Source organism: Castanea sativa, chromosome 8 (genome assembly GCF_040712315.1).
Source record: "Castanea sativa cultivar Marrone di Chiusa Pesio chromosome 8, ASM4071231v1".
NCBI lineage: Eukaryota > Viridiplantae > Streptophyta > Magnoliopsida > Fagales > Fagaceae > Castanea > Castanea sativa.
In genome coordinates, this window is record NC_134020.1 from 48,715,198 (window position 1) to 48,736,052 (window position 20,855).

The 20,855-nt window shown below is 34.0% G+C and overlaps 1 protein-coding gene across 1 annotated transcript; it reads left to right on the plus strand.

Moving 5' to 3' along the window:
* Window positions 1-11,087: 11,087 nt before the first annotated feature.
* LOC142607128 (protochlorophyllide-dependent translocon component 52, chloroplastic-like) lies at window positions 11,088-16,098 on the plus strand. Its single transcript, XM_075778551.1, has 7 exons — window positions 11,088-11,686; window positions 12,922-13,109; window positions 13,484-13,573; window positions 13,652-13,841; window positions 13,968-14,156; window positions 15,000-15,187; window positions 15,564-16,098. The coding sequence occupies exons 1-7, from the start codon at window positions 11,162-11,164 to the stop codon at window positions 15,817-15,819; spliced, it is 1,626 nt and encodes a 541-aa protein (XP_075634666.1). The 5' UTR covers window positions 11,088-11,161; the 3' UTR covers window positions 15,820-16,098.
* Window positions 16,099-20,855: the final 4,757 nt, after the last annotated feature.

A 20,855-nucleotide genomic window follows, 5' to 3' on the forward strand; every position in this document is an offset into this window, starting at 1 on the left:
TATGATCTTAAAAAAAATGTTACCTCTCCTGAGACAACCATCAAGATCCAACAACATTGCATTCTAATAATGATAGTCAGTTAGTCCCATACTACTAATTACATATTTACCATATACAAACTCCTTATTAAACATTGCCACATGGACTAAACTTGTGTTTTTAAATCAAGATTTAAGCTAAAATTATGAAATCGTGTTTTTTCATAATTTTAAATTTTAAAACACGATTTTAAAATGAATTGTGTAATAATGTGCGTGTAATAAGATTTTTCACATTCCAAAATTATACCTTGTAGTGGGTATATACATTATCTCCCTTACAACAAGTCGACCCCACCTATGTGTGTGACCAATGGCGAAGCCAAGATTCTAATTTGGGGGGCAAGATCAAAAGACAATAATTTAAAAAAAAAAAAACCTAAAATCATTAATTAATCAATATTAATAATGAAATTATAAAGAAACAGTAATTGTCATACAAAATCTATTAAAATTAAACAACTGTAAAACATCTAATTCATAGTTACTGAAGATCAATCATCAAAGTTAGAGATTAATCTATATATGTACAGGACGCTATTCATTCGCGGGCCCAATACTCACTAAATCCCATCTCAACAATGTCGCGTACACAAAGCCCACGAATCGCTGGGATTCGAGTTCTAGAACTATCATGTTTGAAGATCACTTGTGAAACCGGGCCTATGAGTACCGTTCGGATGATCCTCGACACCCAACTCGAAATAAGGGGAACACCGATGGCACGCTGTAAATGCAGAATCCTGTCTGTTCGGAGAATATGACCGCCTGGAAGGTCGGGTCCCCGTGAGTCCAATAAAGGCTTCGGGAACATCCCTGCCGAGTAGTACAGTCAACGGTGGAACCAGTTCCAATGCCACTCTCACTTCCTCCCACTCCCAACTAAACCCCCACTTAAGGTTAACAGTATTGGACCCCTCTTTTCACCCACCAGGGGAATAATCATGGCCACTCCACTGAGTTTGGCTATAAATAGGTAAGGAAGACTCAGTTGAAGGGGTTGGCAATTCTAGGGTGAGAAGTTGTAGAGCGAAAGAGTCATCACCGGGAAAAAAGAAGGAAGGTACTAGAGGAAGGTTAAGCTACAGAGCCGATCACAGCATCACCCATAATTGGAAATCCAAAAGCCCACCATACAAATAAATTGTGAGCCCAAATACCTCTTAGGCCCACTAGTCGTATTTGGGTGCGTACAATATACATAAAGTTCAGAGATCTAATTTGATTCCTTAAAATAAATTTCAACTTTTCTCTATTCTTCTAATTATTTAAAATTTTGGATTTAAGGTAGAAACTCAAATTTTGAAACTATGAAAATGCAAGAGATGAAGGAGAAAAAAATTAATGGACATTGTAGGAGTAAAAGGCCCAGAAATGTATATTGGGCCGTAGGCCTTATCCGAGGACGCTTAGTAGTCCGAGGATAAGGAAATGTTGGTGAAGGGGTAAGAATCAGTGGGTTACGAAAAGATCACATCTATAAGTATTTGGGAAGGTAGTTCGAGGAGGAATGTCTCCTTGGCTAAGCAAAGCAGAGGTCAGAATGTGTAGTCTGCCATCAAGAGCAATACTCCGAAGGATTCTATTGATAAGGATAAACATCAAGAAAGCATAGGACAAAAAAAGGAAGCTAAGAAATATCTAAGAAAAAGTTGCTACCATTGCATTGTATGCTCTGCAGCTAACTCTCTATCCGCATTAATGTGTAGGTGATACCTGAACAATGATATTCAGCCTTACAGCTACTCCAGAGACTTCAAGAATGTGCTGATGGGACAAGGATTAAAGCCAGCAACTTGACCTACACGTGGAGAGTGGAGATGAAAGAAATAGGATAATATAAAAGAGAAAGAAGCCCTTTAGAGAGGGGAGCTATCGAAGAATCGACAAAAAAAAACACTATAGCAGCAAGAACAGAAACTGTAATCAAGTCTAACAGAAATATATCCAAGAACTATTCTCCTCGGACTTTGCCGAGGAAGGATTTATTTGCAAAAAGCATATTTTTCTTTGCTTTCTTATCAGTTTTAGTCCATTGTGAGCCTTATTCAATTCATTAAAGCCTAATTTTTAGCTCACTCTCTACAAATTCATTGTATTGGGCTTTTTGGGCGTTAATCCTATTACCTCTTGGGCTTAGGATTCAAATAGCGCCCTTACAGACATTTTTATGCTTTAGTACCATACAAGACATTATTATTATTATTATTAGAGACTAAATTGGGTCAAGAGCTAGCATAAAAGGTGTGTTTTACGCCAGCCAATCCTGAACCGACACATCAGGAAAATAATAAAAAACTATTTTCTCTCTTCCTCTCTCCTCTTCCCATCTCCCTCACTTTTCCAGAAACATTGAAGGCTTGAAGCAATGTTGAAGGAGCCACAATCTCTTTTTTTTCATATCTCCTCCTCTTCTGCAAAATCCTCTGAAAGAACTACAAATTTTACAAAGAAATCCCAGAAAAGGGGCTGTTCACGCAGCCAAACCGACCATCAATGGAAATCACAACAAAATACAGTGAGAAACCCATGCCACAAACTCAAATCCACCCAAAAAAAAAGGAATCAACCCAGCAGTTTCAACTAGCAATTTTACTTCAATCTTGCAATACCCAAGCCACAAAGAACAACATAGACAACAATATTACTAAAAAAAAAAAACTCAAAACCGCAATATAAAGCAATTTCACTTCACAGGCCTTGCAACAGAAAACCTTCAAATGCATAGTTGAATAAAGATAAAAAAAATTAATTAAAAAAAAAAAGATAGAAGAAAAAAGTGACCTGTGAATCTTGAACTAAAGAAGAAAAAAAAGGGACCTAAGGAAAAAGACGAAGAAGAAAGAGGTGCTATGATGAGATAAACTAAGGGGTAAAGAGCGAAAAGGGAAGAGAGAGATGAGCTTGTCATGAAAGAGAGAGAAAAGAACCTCACTTGGCTGATGTGTTGGGTCAGGATTGGCTGGCGTAAAACACACCCTTTACGCTAGCTCCTGACCCAATTTAATCTGTTATTATTATTATTATTATTATTATTATTATTATATTATTAAGTGAAATTGTAGTTCCAATAACTGAACTTGAAATAAAAAGAAGGAAAAGAGTAAGGATTTGCTACAAACTAAGTTGTAACAACTCCTGTAAAATGTACATGTGTCAAGTGGTCATTAGGTAAAAAATTCAATCTTAACAAGGAAGTGTTTATTTAAATATAAATCTAGATAGGTGTCTATTTAAGGTATTAACATGTGCGCATTTTTGCAAGAGTTACTGCAATTTAATTTGCAGCAAATGCTTTTCCAATTTGGATAAGTGGAAAAAAAAATGAATATTGGTCAAAAGTGTAGACAGATTCAACAAGTTTGGTAGCATCTATTTTGTGTCAAGTAAATTGTTTGAAGGGGGAGGAGTTGTTTGAGTAATACCACAATATCTCATAATATTTTTATTATAAATGGAGGTGTTAGTACTTTTTTTTTTTTTTTTTTTGATGGGGAGGTGTTAGTACTTCACTAGTTCGAATAAAATAAATTATTCTAAGATCTATCTCAACTAAAAACAAAAGGATTATAAAAATATTGTGAGATTTTATTGTGTCTCTAAACTTTCTTAATTTGAAAATTTGTTTTTTATTATTTATTTTATGTAAGGTACAATTTATTTAGGGAAAAAGTTTCTTTGTTTTTCCTATTCTATGTCAGTAGCATAACTCAAGCATATATAATGGACATTTTAGGAAGAGGGGGAGGTGCCCCTCACCCCATCTGGCTCGAGAAATTATTATGTATTCTCGGAGTATTATAAATGTCTACTTTCTTCTCTCACATGAATGATCATGATGGGACTCATCATTTATGCAAGATAGAGAACTACGCATCTATAATATTTTGAGAGTGCCTAATAATTTTTCCTCTAACTCTGCCCTTGTGTGTGACCCAACTGTTGTGAGAGATATATTGCATATTCCTGCCACATGGTATACTTTCCCTTCTTGTGGGTGCAATACTACACCCAACCGACACTCACCCCAATATCTAGGAGCGTTATTACATTCATGCAATTATTTCCTTGTCACACCCCAATATCTAGGAGCGTTATTACATTCATGCAATTATTTCCTTGTCACACCCCCTCACCCCATTTGGCTCGAGAAATTATTATGTATTCCCGAAGTATTATAAATGTTTACTTTCTTCTCTCACATGAATGATCATGATGGGACTCATCATTTATGCAAGATAGAGAACTACGCATCTATAATATTTTGAGAGTGCCTAATAATTTTTCCTCTAACTCTGCCCTTGTGTGTGACCCAACTGTTGTGAGAGATATATTGCATATTCCTGCCACATGGTATACTTTCCCTTCTTGTGGGTGCAATACTACACCCAACCGACACTCACCCCAATATCTAGGAGGGTTATTACATTCATGCAATTATTTCCTTGTCACGTGAAGGTGGACCCACAATGCACCCCATGTGAGAGGAAAACAATAATTGCATTTTGTGCATGGCGGTTTGTTGTACCCACCGCCATTTCTTGATTAAGGTTGTTCTTGATTAAGGCTTGCTGTTGATTCAGTTTCAAAACTACATGCAGGGCCAGCGAGCTACACTTTGGCATATTCCTACCATTTTTATCTACCTGATTATCATACGCAAATAAATCAATAGCTAGAAATATTCTAATAAATTTTTCAATCTTTTATATTCAACAATTCAGGCCTCAAGTTCAGTCCACCATTGTAATAAAGTTTTGAACAGCCTCACGTTTCTCACTTTTCTTTAGTTTGAGCTGTGAAAGAAGCAACCATGGAAGCTCTCAAAGCTGTCTCCATTGTATTTTTTTCACAACCAAAATACACAAATCCACTCCTAAACTTAACCACCACCGCAGCCAAAATCCAAGAAACTCACACCCAAAATCAAACACCGCCACCACTACAATCAAAATCCACAAAACCATGCCCAAAATCAACCACCACCACCAAACTCACATAGATATAGAGATAGAGAAAAGAAGAGAGAGAAAGAAAGAAAAAAAAAGCCAGTGAAAAAAAAAAAAAAAAGAGGGACAGAGAGGAGAAGCCCCAGAGAAAGAAAGAAAAAAAAGAAAAGAGAGAGAAGAAACGAACAAGAGAAAAAGTATAAAAAAAAATATTATTTGATAATAGGATAAAAAATATTATTTGTTATTTTTGAGCTACACTAGACTGTAGCTCATTGGTGGCTATATATACGCAATGCCAGCTGAAGCTATAGGCGATTTAGGCCACTGCCTAAGGCCCCCACTTGTAAGAAGGGCCCAATAATAATAATATATTATATAATATTGGTTTTTCATCTGAAGAAGAAAAAAAAAAAAAACTTGTTTCTCACAAAGCAAAAAGGTTGAAGTGACATGAAGAGTAATCTCATCACCATCACCAAATCTTTAGCTTTGCAGATCTCATCTAAAAAAAAAAGAAGGCTAGTCCCATTACTAAGTGACATGAAGGCTAATCCCATCACTAAATCTTTAGCTTGCAGAAGAAAAGATTACAAAAGGCAGAAAATTGAAAGAAGAGACAAATAAGAAAAGGCAAAAAAAAAAAAAAAAAAAACATTCTTCACTCTCTAACTCTCTCCATTTTCATTCATTCTAAAAAAAAAAAAAAAAACTCTTTTTAGCTGGCTTACTCATCAATTGGTGTCGGTAATAGACTTGGTATGTTCACAGATCTTCATTTCAGGTTCGTTTCTTGTTTTCTCTTCCTTTGCCTCTTTCGTCTTCTTCATGGTTTGTTGTTGGGTGTTTGGGTTTTTTTTTTTTTTTTGGAAGAGGAGTTTGCTGCTGGCTGCCTGTTGGGTTTTTTTCTTCTTTTTGGGTTTTGGCCGAATTTTAGTTTAGTTGCTGCAACTCTTTACTTTTTCTTTTTTTCTTTTTTTCGTTTGTTCTCTTAAATTTAGATTTTTTTAGAAGGCTATAGAATTAAATGGTCATTGGTCAATGGGCCCACTTAAAGACTAAAGAGTTAAAAGCTATAGAAGTCTTAGATTTCTCTAGAAGTCTTACACGTTTTGTTTTCTTTTCTTCTTTTTTTTTTTTCTAAGAAATCATATTTAGTGGGATGGAGCCATGGAGGGGCTGGTCTTAGTCTTAGTGGATCAAGTTGAGTCCTTGCTAAAATAAAAAGGTTTACTGCTATAAAAAAAAAAAGTATTGATAACAAAATTATAAATTTAGAATAATTTACTTTGTATCAATATTAATTTTAGTTTTTTATGCAGGTTTAAAGTGTAAAGTGATCATATTAAATAAAGCTACAATTGTGCTTTTGATAAACCAAGTTCTATTGTTTTATACATTAAATTTATATTATTCTAGTTAAATTGTAATTTTTTATTATAAATTGTGTTTCATTTATTCATAAATAGTTTTTAATTACAAATGTCAAAATTAAAATTAATAAAATCCTATTTAAAATCAACTATGTCACAAAAAATATTAAGTGGATTAGCCATATTATCAATTGAAAATGAAATATTAGCAAAACTTGAATACAAAAATTTAATTAGTAATTTTGGCTCTAAAAAAAAAAAAAAATTTAATTGAAAAATATATATAAATTTATAATTAAATATAATAAAAAGCCTAGTTTAAAGCTTCGGCCTAAGGTCCCAATTCGTTGAGCCGGCCCTGTAAATACAGATTCCTCCAAGGCTTTTAAATAATTTCTTCAAGCTTCGCAAGGATTGCATCAGGAAATAGCACCATCAATATTGCCTTATTTTTGTTAGGTGAGTTGTCAATAAGAATCTGACAATTTAGTACTATTACTCTGAATGCATGGTGGAACCCAATCACCCTGAGAGGGGACACATATTGCAGAGTATGATTGAAAAAAAATTTCCTATTGGAGTGGACGACGGTTGTTTTGTACCCACCGCCCATACCTGATTGGGGTTATTCACGTCATGTAAAACAAAAATTCCTAGCAATGGCATGCTGTTGATTCAGTTTCAGAGACACAAGGAGGGCCAGAGTGATCTACGTTCACCCATTATTCCTACTAAATTAATTTCTAGAATATTCTAATAAAATTTTCAACTTTTTTATATTCAACAACTCAGGCCTCAAGTTCAGTCCACCATTATTGTAAAGTTTTGAACAGACTCACGTTTCTCACTTTTCTGTAGTTTGAGCTGTGAAAGAAGCAGCCATGGAAGCTCTCGGAGCTTCCTCAGATCCTTCTTTTCACATCCGAACAATACTTGATAAAACCAAATTGAGAAGGCCCATGTTCTTAAATTTTCATTCCAATCCAACACCCAGTTCAACTGTCTTATTAGTCTACAAAAAACAATCAAAATTTAAGGTTTTTAACACCATGTCATCATCGGCTGGCTCCATTGTCTGAAGGTAGGATTGATCAGTGGGGCAGGTTGCAGTGTGTGTACCATGGTTGGTGTTTTAATGGTTCTGGTGACTGCAAGTTCATCCCTCAAGCAAATCCTGATAGCCCTCCGGTAAAAACTCTTGAATTCAAATATCCCACGTTAAGAACCTGGGATCAACATTTTGCAAATGCTTTTGCATGTGTTCTCATTCCTTTAATACATTTGGATAGGATTCTTGCCACATATGAATGGAAAACTTGGTATCTGTTACATTTTATCCAATGTTAGGCTGTGACAAGATTCCAAACTTCGATGCTCTGTCAGTACCTCCCATTCCCTCCAAAGAACAATCAGGGAAGTAAAGAAGAAACTTTGAGATTGGATCTTTCTATTGTTTGCATAATTGGTCAAGAGCTTTGTAACTTTAATGTTTGGCACTTCCTAGTTTTTTCAAGATATCTAGGATTTAAATCTCTCCCATCCTGTTGTAACTGTTAAAAGTGTTCACGGGTTGGGTTCGTGTTCAACCCGGACTCGACCAGGCCTTATTGGGTGGGGAAGATTTCAACCCACAACCGACTCGAATGAGGTTTCAGATCAACCGGGTCGGGTCGTATCGGATTTCGAGTGTGAATCGGTCGATTTCAAGTTTTCCCATATCGCTAGTGTAAAATGTGTGTTTTACGCTAGTCAATTCTGACCCAACACATCAGCAAAATAAAAATAAATAAATAAAAAACTATTTTCTCTCTTCCTCTCTCCTTTTCCCGTCTCCCTCACTTTTCCAGAAACATTGAAGGCTTGAAGCAAAGTCGAAGGAGCCACAATCTCTTTTTTTTTTTTTTTTCATATCTCCTTCTCTTCTGCAAAATCTTCTAAAAGAACTGCAAATTTTACAAAGAAATCCCAGCAAAGGGGTGCTATTCACGCACCCAAACCGACCATCAATGGAAATCACAACAAAATACAGTGAGAAACCCATGCCACAAACTCAGATCCACCACAAAAAAAAAAAAAAAAAAGAATCAACCCAACAGTTTCAACTAGCAATTTTACTTCAATCTTGCAATACCCAAGCCACAAAGAACAACATAGACAACAATATTACTAAAAAAAAACTCAACCACAATATAAAGCAATTTTACTTCACAGGGCTTGCAACAAAAAACCTTCAAATGCATAGTTGAATAAAGATTAAAAAAATTAATTAATTAAAAAAAAGACAGAAGAAAAAAGTGACTTGTGAATCTTGAACTAAAGAAGAAAAAAAAGGGACCTAAGGAAAAAGGTGAAGAAGAAAGAGGTGTTGTGATGAGAGACGTGAGAGATAAACTAAGGGGTAAAGAGGAAAAAGAGAAGAGAGAGATGAGCTTGTCATGAAAGAGAGATATATGAAACTCAATTGGCTGATGTGTTAGGTCAGGATTGGCTGGCGTAAAACACACCCTTTACGCCAGCTCCTAACCCAATTTAATCTGTTGTTGTTATTATTATTATTATTATTATTATTATTATTATTATTATTATTATTATTATTATTATTATGTGAAATTTTAGTTCCACAAGCTGAACTTGAAATGAAAAGAAGGAAAAGAGTAAGGATTTGTTGCAAACTAAGTTGTAACAACTCCTGCAAAATGTATGCATGTCAAGTGGTCATTAGGTAAATAATTCGATCTTAACAAGGAAGTGTTTATTTAAATATAAGTGTAGACAGGTGTCTATTTAAGGTATTGACATGTGCGCATTTTTGCAAGAGTTGCTACAACTTAATTTGCAGCAAATGCTTTTCCAATTTGGATAAGTGGAAAAAAAAATGAATATTGGAAGTGTAGACAGACTCAACAAGTTTGGTAGCATTTATTTTGTGTCAAGCAAATTGTTTGAAGTGGGAGGAGTTGTTTTAATAACACCACAATATCTCATAATATTTTTATAATAAATAGAAGTGTTAGTACTTCATTAGTTAGAATAAAATATAATAAAGTAAATTATTCTAAGATCTATCTCAACTAAAAATAAAAGTATTATGAAAATATTGTGAGATTTTATTATGTCTCTAAACTTTCTTAATTTGAAATTTTGTTTTTTATTATTTATTTTATCTAAGGTACAGTTTATTTAGGGAAAAATTTTCTTTGTTTTTCTTATTCTATGTCAGTGGCATAACTCAAGCATATATAATGGACTTTTTAGGAGGAGGAGGAGGAGGGAGGTGCCTCTCACCCTCTCTGGCTCGAGAAAATTATTGTGTACTCTCAGAGTACCATAAATGTATACTCCTTCTTCTCACATGAATAATAGGTCTCACTAATTAAATTCATATGAGAGAAAATATTACACATTTATAGTACTTCGAGAATACTTAATAATTTTTCATTGGTCTCTGTCTTTGTGTGTGACCCAGCTACTGTGAGAGATAGATTGCATATAATCGCATGGTGTACTTTCTCCTCCTGCGGGTGCAATACAACACCCCACCGACACTCACCCCAATATCTGAGGAGGGTTATTACGTTCATCCAGTGCAATTATTTCCTTGTCACATGAAGGTGGACCCACAATGCACCCCATGTGAGAGGGAAACCATAATTGCATTTTGTGCATGGCGGTCTGTTGTACCCACCGCCATTTCTTGATTAAGGTTGTTCTTGATTAAGGCTTGCTGTTGATTCAGTTTCAAAACTACATGCAGGACCAGCGAGCTACACTTTGGCATATTCCTACCATTTTTATCAGCCTGATTATCATACGCAAATATATCAATAGCTAGAAATATTCTAATAAATTTTTCAATCTTTTATATTCAACAATTCAGGCCTCAAGTTCAGTCCACCATTGTAATAAAGTTTTGAACAGCCTCACGATTCTCACTTTTCTTTAGTTTGAGCTGTGAAAGAAGTAGCCATGGAAGCTCTCGAAGCTGGCTCCATTGTATTTTTTTCACAACCAAAATACACAAATCCACTCCTAAACTTAACCACCACCGCAGCCAAAATCCAAGAAACTCACACCCAAAATCAATCACCGCCACCACTACAATCAAAATCCACAAAACCATGCCCAAAATCAACCACCACCACCAAACTCACATAAATGGAGAGATAGAGAAAAGAAGAGAGAGAAAGGAAAAAAAAAAATACCAGTGAAAAAAAAAAAAAAAAAAAAAAGAAGAAGAGAAAGAGAGAAGAGAGTAACAGTGAAAATAATATTAAAAAAAAAAAAAAAAAAAGAGGGAAAGAGAGGAGAAGCCGCAGAGAAAAAAAGAAAAAGGAAAAGAAAAAGAAGAAACGAACAAGGATTGCATCAGGGAATAGCACCATCAATGTTGCCTTATTTTCGTTAGGTGAATTGTTAATAACAATCTGACAATTTAGTACCATTACGGTCTGCTGAGAGGGGACGCATGCAGAGTATGATTGAAAATTTTTTCCTATTGGAGATTGTTGTTTTGTACTTACCGCCCTTGATCCTCCTTGATTGGGGCTATTCACGTCATGTAAAACAAAAATTCCTATCAATGGCATGCTGTTGATTCAGTTTCAGAGACACAAGGAGGGCCAGAGTGATCCACGTTCACCCATTATTCCTACTAAATTAATTTCTAGAATATTCTAATAAAATTTTCAACTCTTTATATTCAACGACTCAGGCCTCAAGTTCAGTCCACCATTATTGTAAAGTTTTGAACAGACTCACGTTTCTCACTTTTCTGTAGTTTGAGCTGTGAAAAAAGCAGCCATGGAAGCTCTCGGAGCTTCCTCAGTTCCTTCTTTTCACATCCGAACAATACTTGATAAAACCAAATTGAGAAGGCCCATGTTCTTAAATCTTCGTTCCAATCCAACACCCAGTTCAACTTTCTCATTAGTCTACAAAAAACAATCAAAATTTAAGGTTTTTAACACCATGTCATCCACGGTTTCAACAGAACCCACAAACCCACCTGAGCCAGTGCTTGAAACTCACAGTCAAGGTGAGAAATTTGATTGGTATTCACAATGGTACCCTGTTATGCCAATCTGGGACCTGGACAAGAGGAGGACACACGCAAAAAAGGTGATAGGTCTTGATGTGGTTGTGTGGTGGGATAGGAATGAGGAAACTTGGAAAGTGTTTGATGATAGGTGTCCTCATCGGCTGGCTCCATTGTCTGAAGGGAGGATTGATCAGTGGGGCAGGTTGCAGTGTGTGTACCATGGTTGGTGTTTTAATGGTTCTGGTGACTGCAAGTTCATCCCTCAAGCAAATCCTGATGGCCCTCCGGTAAAAACTCTTGAATTCAAATATCCCACGTTAAGAACCTGGGATCAACATTTTGCAAATGCTTTTGCATGTGTTCTCATTCCTTTAATACATTTGGATAGAATCACTGCTACATATGAATGGAAAACTTGGTATCTGTTACATTTTATCCAATGTTAGGCTGTGACAAGATTCCAAACTTCGATGCTCTGTCAGTACCTCTCATTCCCTCCAAAGAACAATCAGGGAAGTAAAGTAGAAACTTTGAGATCGGATCTTTCTATTGTTTGCATAATTGGCCAAGAGCATTGTAACTTTATTGTTTGGCACTTCCTAGTTTTTCTAAGATATTTAGGATTTAAATCTTTCTCCTCCTATTGTAACTGTTAAGGGTATCCACGGGTTAGGTTTGTGCTCAACCCGGACTTGACCAAACCTTATCGGGTGGGGAAGATTTCAACCCACAACCGACCCGAATGAGGTTTCAAATCAACTGGGTCGGGTCATATCGGATTTCGGGTGTGAATCGATCGGTTTCAAGTTTTCTGATATCGCTAGATTTTGGCCAAAATCTAGTCGGATTTTGTCAGATCTGGCTGGATCTAACGAGATTTGGCCGATATTCCTTCAGATCTATGGAAATCTGGCTGAGATTTGGCCGAGATCTAACGAGATTTGGCCGAGTTAGAGTTGAACTTACCAAAGTTTGGCCAAGTTTGAGTAGATCTAGGTTAGATTCGCCGGATTTAAGCATATCTAAGTAAAGGAAGGCCAAACTCGACTGGATCGGAGCTGAGAAGCCCAATCGTTGCCGGATTTCGGCCTTCTTTGAGGTTTTCTCGGGCAAGTTGGGTAGCTCAAGTTTTTAAGAACGAAACCCGCCACCGACCCGTTGGAGGTGTCAGTCTGGCCGTGACGGGTCGATTCCGGTCGGGTTGGTCGGTTCCAGCGGGTTTTTGGATAGCCTGGACAGCCCCAGTAACTATCAAATTATTGTTTGCATAATAGAAATAGTTATATTTGCATGTAGATTTTCCTCATTTATATGACCTCAAGGCATCACACAAACAATGAAAACTGATATAATCATGTTTGGTTGATCGTTATATTTTTCTGCAGGAATTTTTTACAATAGTAGATGGAATTTGGTTATGGGATTTTATGATGTAATTTCACGTTGAAGCTAGAGGATTGTACACGTACAATATCAATTGGCCAATGAAATTGGTGAATAACCTTTCCAAATAATTATGCAGGTGCACACAGCCAGGAAAGCGTGTGTAGCTGTTTATCCAAGTACTGTGCAGAACAACATAGTTTGGTTTTGGCCAAACTTGGATCCTCGATACAAAGATATTCTTGTGGAGAAGAAACCCCCCTACATTCCAGAAATAGATGATCCTTCATATGCAAGCTTAATGGGAAATAGAGATATTCCTTATGGGTATGATCTGCCACTATCTTCTGAAAAGAAACCTGTTATCTTGGAAAACATAGATTCAATTTTTTCTACTCGTGTAACTATATCTGGCCTTTTTTCCAGCTATATGTTATATAACTTTTAGGCACCTGTAATGCTGAAGGACAAAGTGTAAATATTTTCTAATTTCATTTGGGTAAATTCATAAGAAAGTTCATATCTTTTTGACTGATTGTAAATGGTTTATTCTTCCTTTTTAATTGGAATAAATATTGTATGCAAATGTGCATCACTAAAAGTTGGGCACTTGTATTTGGGTTTTTCTTTTTCTTTATATATATCTTACCTCCTTTCTCTTAGCAGATCTAATTGGGAATATTTCGATTTTGCAATTTCAGATATGAGATATTGATTGAGAATCTTATGGACCCTGCTCATCTTCCTTATGCGCATCATGGAATATTAGAAATCCTACCATCCAAAAACAGATAAGTTTTGAATAATCCTTATGTTCTGCCAATAAGTTTTGCTGTCTTTATTTATGACTGAAACCAAGTTACCTTCACAGTGAAGGCTGATAGAGAGGGGGGCACACCACTTGACTTTATGATTGAAAAGTTAGACATCAATGGGTTCAATACAGTTCAGTTTCAGGAATGGAACAGAACCAAATTTATTGCCCCATACCTGTTTTGTGCATGTCTTAAGCCTGAGGATCAAGCTAATGGATCTGAATCATCAGCTGGAACCAGAAAGGTTATCTATTAGATTGATTAATCTTTTATACATAGATGATAGACAAAATTTTTGGTTAATTCTTATTTATGTATTTCACTTTTCGTTCCTTAGTTCTTTTATTTATGTAAATCTTGATTGATGCAGGATACATCTGTGCAGAAGGAATTTTTTTTAATTTTTTTTTGCATTCCAGTTAGTCCAGGGAGTAGCAGATTGATATGGAGCTTCCCAAGAAACTATGGTCGTTGGATTTATAAATATGTACCACGATGGATATTTGATATAAAACAAAACCTGATTATAGATTCTGATTTATATCTTCTACACATTGAGGTGACCCCCATCTCTTTGTATGTTATTGCAAGTTTCTTTTCTTTTCTTTTTTCCTTTTTTCAATCTAGGTAGCTGGTTTATTCCATTATAAATCACTTTTGCCTCTGATGAGTTACTATCGAAGTTACTGGTATAGGTTCACCAGATCAACCTTACTACAGATTCATGGGTTCTGCTATTTTAAAAGATAATTAATCTCAATATTTTACAAACCCAACTTGTAAGGTTTCCAAATGTAATTTGAGAGTGAAAGAGAAACGACACTGAACAACAAACATATATACTGTATTTCTTTCATATGTATACATACAATACTTCATTGATTAAATTATGTAGGATCTTCAATGTTTCGATTTAGTTATTATTTTTCATGATTTTGCCATTACATTAACTAAGTTTTGAATTAGAATTTGGAAATCTTATTTACTAGGCAGCACTAGTAGCTGACAAAATCACTTTCCAGTTCTATCTGGTTTCATAGATTATTGCTTGCAGCATAACAAAATTTCTTTACTGTTATTATTTTATAAACACTGCACAGAGATGGTTCAATTTTTTAGAACTTTCTTTCCATGTAAATGTCTAACGATTCTAATACAACTTTTTATTTTTAATTTTTTTCTGAAATTTAACTTTTTATATGATAAGGTAGAAATTGCTCACTGTAATTTACCCGGCTGTGATGTGCAGTTTAGTGTTTTTTTTTTTTTTTTAAACCAAAGCTCTAGTCTTTAGTTCAGTCTCCGGCAGGAAGAGAAGCAAATTAGCTGACTGTTGTTCTTTAAATGTATTATATCACATAGATTTTAATAGTGGCTTCTGACTCCAGAGTTCTTTCTATAGGAGCATAAGATAATGGATGTTGGTCCTGCCAATTGGCAGAAAGCTTGTTTTGTGCCAACAAAATCGGATGCCCTTGTGATTGGATTTAGAAAATGGCTAAACAAGTATGCTGGTGGTCAAGTTGATTGGAGAGGCAAGTACAGTGGAGTTCTTCCCCCAACTCCTCCTAGAGAGCAGCTGATGGACAGGTAATTCATACAATTACCAATGTGGATTGAAGCTAGAATTTGATGCTTTTTTTGATTATCTAGAAATAGTATCATTTTTTAGAACATTATGCAAGAGCATGGTAGATCTTTGTAGATGCATATAATAAAAAGCTAAACCTGTTTCTTGTTATCGGCAAGATATCGTGTGCAAACTTTACTTGCATCAACAGTTTAATACCTTGAGACTTCTTTCTTTTTCTATCTGTTGAAAGTCAAGGACACTGAAAAATATGGCCTAATTTGAGACCTTTTATAAGATTTAGAAATTCCTTACCTGACAAAGACACACATATTCACCACTTATCTCATTTATGAGAATTGGCTTGTAGAAATTATCTTTCACAATCATTTTCAGGTACTGGTCCCATGTGGTGAACTGCACTAGTTGCAATGCAGCATACAAAGGTTTCAATGTACTTGAAGTTGTCCTCCGAGTAGTTTCTGTTGCTTCAATTGCGATTGCTGCTACAGCCAAGCAGGGTGCAATCTCAGCAGCTGCAAGAACCACGATGGTTTTGATGGCAGTACTATTCTATGCATCTTCAAGATGGTTGGCTAGCTTCATCTACAGAAACTTCCATTACCATGACTACGATCATGCTTTTCGCTGATTCTATTCTAAGTTCTAACTTACTGTCCAACCTTAAAACACCATATTCAACGGTGTAAATATGGCTTCAGCATAAATGTGTGTACAATAAAGGTTAATGAAACGTGCATAAAGAAAATTTTGATATTCTTGGTGTTTATGTGTTTATAACTTGCTTAATACTCACCAAGAATTCTTGTAGTCCAATGACATTACCTAAGTATCTCCCAATAAGGAGAACTATGGTTTGATCCCCCTTCCCGTTTTGTTATTTTAAGCCAAAAAATTGACTTTTTGCTCATTTTTTCATTTCTTAGTTTTCACTTCTTTGATTAGTGTGTGAGTGATGCGGGTATTTTAAAAAAGCGATTATATAAAATGGAAATAATGAAAAAATTAATGAAAAATAAATATTTTATTGAAAATAAAATTCAACGTGACTGCTCTGAATTCTCATATGTAATTGAAAAAAAATTCTATCTATTACAGCTTTAAGATTCTATTTTTTAGATTTAACTACTCTGTCAAATAACATGACAGTTTGTAGTTTGTACATATTGAAAGTGAAACACATTTCAAATCAATCAAATACACACACACACACATATATATATATATATATAAAAGTATAAAAGCATAGACCTCATGTGGGAAAGTATAATGTTCTATCAAATGGCACATTGTATGACATTCTTTCCATTTAGGCATCCACCTCATCTAAATTTTCCATTTATGTCAAACTATTAAGTAATGACAAATGCATTTATTTCAATGTATTAATAAAATTCAAAAATATTGTATACATTTATAACTTTACATGCTTTGAATTGATATGGATAAATTTAAAAAATCATGGGAAATGTGGGAATAAAAAAAAACTTTTCAATTTTCTGCATAAGACTAACTTCAATGCAGAATTGCAATAGTCGAATTCAATGAATTTGGTAAATATCATTTGTCTCCACATTTGTCCAATATAAATCCTTATTTCCATTGGATTTAAAAATAAACTTCCATACTTTTCTCACAATATCTTTGTTTTTCTTTCTGAAAGGTATGTTAATTTTCAAAATATTACATTCATCTTAACTTATGTAGCATTGTAATTTATTTAGGCTAGTTTTTTCATATTATGTGCCAATTTATATTTTTGGTATTCTGTATGATGCGTATGCTTGGTAAGGATTTATTTTTGGGTACTTTTAGTTCAATTAAAATTCAGAGTTCAAATTGTGATATTATTGCATCACTATAACATTTTTTTTTTCGTGATGTATCATGAAATTCTAGAAATTTTTATAGCTAATTGATATATAAAATATAAATAATACAAGAAAGACACCTCCAACAGGTTTGTAGGTGACAATGCAAATTATGATTTTGTGACATTTCTTGATTGCATGAATTAGATGAATTTTCTCCCAATGTATTTAGTTTGAATTTAGTTTTAGTAGAAAACCCCATAGATTAAGTGTGACTAACAATAATAGTATTCATGAAATCAATGGGTCATAAATAATTTCTTACAAAATTTATCAAAGCAGAGACCCCTTGCGAGAGAGCATGATGTTCTGTCAAATAGCGCATTGTATGACATTCTTTCTATCTAGGCTTCCACCTAATCCAAATTTAGCATTTATGTCAAAGTGTTAAGTAATGATAGGTGCATTTATTTCAATGTATTAATATAATTTAAAGAATTTGTACACATTTATAACTTAAAGTGCTTTGGATATATACGAATGGATCCAAAAAGTCATGGGAAAAGTACAAATTAAGAAAACTTTTCAATTTTCTGCATAAGCCTAACTTCAATGAAAAATTGCAAGAGTTAGATTCAAAAAATTGGGTAATATGATTATTTGTCTCCACATTTATCCAATATAAATCCTCATTTCATTTGGACTTAAAAATTAAACTTCCATAATTTCTCTCACAATATCTTTGATTCACTTTCTGAAAGGTATGTTAATTTCCAAAATATTATGTTTATCTTAAATATTTTGTTTAGATTTTATGTATTCATTTTTACTGATGTAGCATTCTAATGTGTTTAGGCTAATTTTTTCATATTATGTGCGAATTGAGATTTTTAATTTTCCATATGATACATATACTTGGTAAGGATTTGTAATATTTTTGGTGTTTTGGTTGCTTTTAGTTTTAAAATTTGGAGGTTAAATTGTGATATTATTGCATTACTATGGCATTATTTTTCTATTGTTGTATCATGAAAATTCTAGCAATTTTTATAGCTAATTGATTAAGATATCTTTCTATCAATTTTCACTCTATTATCTTTACGATCTTTGAAAATCAAACTTTTCTCCAATTAAAATGTTAATGTGCCTTAATATTATCTCTTATATCAATTTTGAAATCAATGAAAAGCTACTTTCACTGACATTAAAATTGTAGGTGTTGATATAGAGACTTTAGTGGCATAAGAAATGTAGAAATTAACACTATAAAATCTATATATAAAGTGTAAATCATACAAGAAAAACACCTAGGAATTAATAGGTTTGTAGGTGATAATGTAAACTATGATCTAGTGACATTTATTGGTTGCATGAATTAGAGGAAGTTTTTCCCCAATGTATTTAGTTTAAATTTTGTTTTACCACAAAATTTCAAAGACTAATAATGACTAATTATAATAGTATTCATGAATGGGTCATAAATAACTTCTTAGAAAATTTATCAAAATGCACTGCGCATCATGCGAGATATCAGCTAGTATCCTTAAATGCCCTGACAAGCAAAGTGCCAAATCCATGCAAAGGCTTGAAACTTTGAACATAGAGATTGACTGGCCACCCTCTACCTAATGTTGCGGAAACTTGAAGAAAGCACGCACAATACTCTCTCGATGGGACAGAAACCAAACAGTTAGTTTCTAGTAGTAAACCTCGAATCCACGATGGATTTTTCCTGAATCCATGAGGGATAAAAACTGGAATCCACCAGAAAAATTTTTTTTAAAAAAAATAACAAAACATCTGTGTTTATTGATAATAGTTTGATTTGCCTCTGACGACTACAAAACATATAAATAATGAGAAAAACGTCTAAAACTCTAATTCGCATTAATTACGTGATTAGGTGGACAAAATACCGAAATTTATCAAAAATGAAAAAATTGAGTTAAATGCAGAATTATAAAACTCTTATTCTGACTTTTAAACTAAAAGTTACTAAGGAAAAACTAATATTACTATAAATAGCAAAAACATTGTTTTCAAGCCCTTAACTAAGGAATTTGCCTAAATTTTAGCAATGCTCATATTAATGAGTTTGGATCAGATTGCAGTTTCCCTTCAACCTGCCAAATTTCATGCAATTCCGACATTATTGCCCCGATGGCCTCTACTGACACTCCCTTTGAGCTTGCGTTATGACTTCTAGCGCCTCTGCTACTCCAGGAAAGTATGTGCTGTCTATTCTACATCGCTTCCCTTGGAGAGCATGGCTGTCTATTCAGTTTCAAAACCACGAGCTAAGCCAGTAATCCACAGCCACTCATTCACGTTTCACATTACTATGTCTACTTAACTATTAAGACAAATTCAATAGCTACTACCATTTCTAATAAAGCTTTCTACATTTTTTTTTATTACTCAACAATTCAGAGCCTTAGGTTCAGTCACAAACTTCCACCATTCTAACAAAGTTTTAAACAGCCTCAAGTTTCTCACTTTTCTTTAGTTTTGAGCTGTGAAAGAAGCAGCCATGTAAGTTCTGAAAGCTTCCTCTTTTCCTTCACTTCACATGTACGTATACCACACTTCATAAAACCCAATTCATTGGGGAACCTTTTTTCATTTTGGCATTTGGAACCTCTGGTTACAAAAAAAAAAACAATTTTGTGTTCAATTCATTTCAGGACCTTTGGCGGAGCATTAGAATATTCTCTTAGAATCTTCCAATCAATAGTTAGGCATTGCTTTAGATAGGCTAATAGTGTGTTGATGCACTGACGATAAAGGGAACTAAACTACATCAGAATTTTGTATCTTTTGATATAACCCCATGTGGATATTTGTATGGTTGATCTCTTTTAATATTATGATCTTAAAAAAAAATGTAACCTCTCCTGAGACAACCATCAAGATCCAACAATATTGCATTCCAATAATAGTCACATACTACTTATTACACATTTACCATATACAAACTCTTTATTAAACATTCACTATATAAACACTGTCACATGAACTAAAATTGTGTTTTTAAAACATGATTTCAGTTAAAATTATTAAATCGTGTTTTTTTCACAATTTTAAATTTTAAAACACGATTTTTTTAAAAATGAATAGTGTAATAATGTGCGTGTAATAAGATTTTTCACGTTCCAAAATTATACCTTGTAGTGGGTATATATAGTATCTCTCTCACAGCAAGTAGACTCCACCTATGTGCGTAACCAGTGGTGGAGCCAGGATTTTAATTCCCGGGGGGAGGGGGGGGGAGATCAAAAGACAATAAAAAAAAACCTAAAATCATTAATTGATATTAATAATAAAATTATAAATAAACAGTAATTGTCATACAAAATCAATTAAAATTAAACAATTGTAAAACATCTAATTTATAGTTACTGAAGCTCAATCATCAAAGTAAGAAATTAATCTATATACAAAAAGTTTAGAGATCTAATTCGATTCCTCAAATTAAATTTCAACTTTTATCTATTCTTCTAATAATTTAAAATTTTGGATTTATGGTAGGAACACAAATTTTGAAACTATGAAAATGCAAGAGATGAAGGAGAAAAAAGTAATGGACATTTTAATGCTTTAGTACCATACAAGACTTTTTTTTTTTTTTGTGAAATTTTAGTTCCACGAGCTGAACTTTGAAATGAAAAGAAGGAAAAGAGTAAGGATTTGCTGCAAACTAAGTTGTAAAAACTCTTGCAAAATGCACATATATCAAGTGGTCATTTAGTAAAAAATTCAATCTTAAGAAAGAAGTTTTCATTTAAATATAAGTTTAGATAGGTGTTTATTTAAGGTATTGACATGTGTGCATTTTTGCAGGAGTTGCCGCAACTTA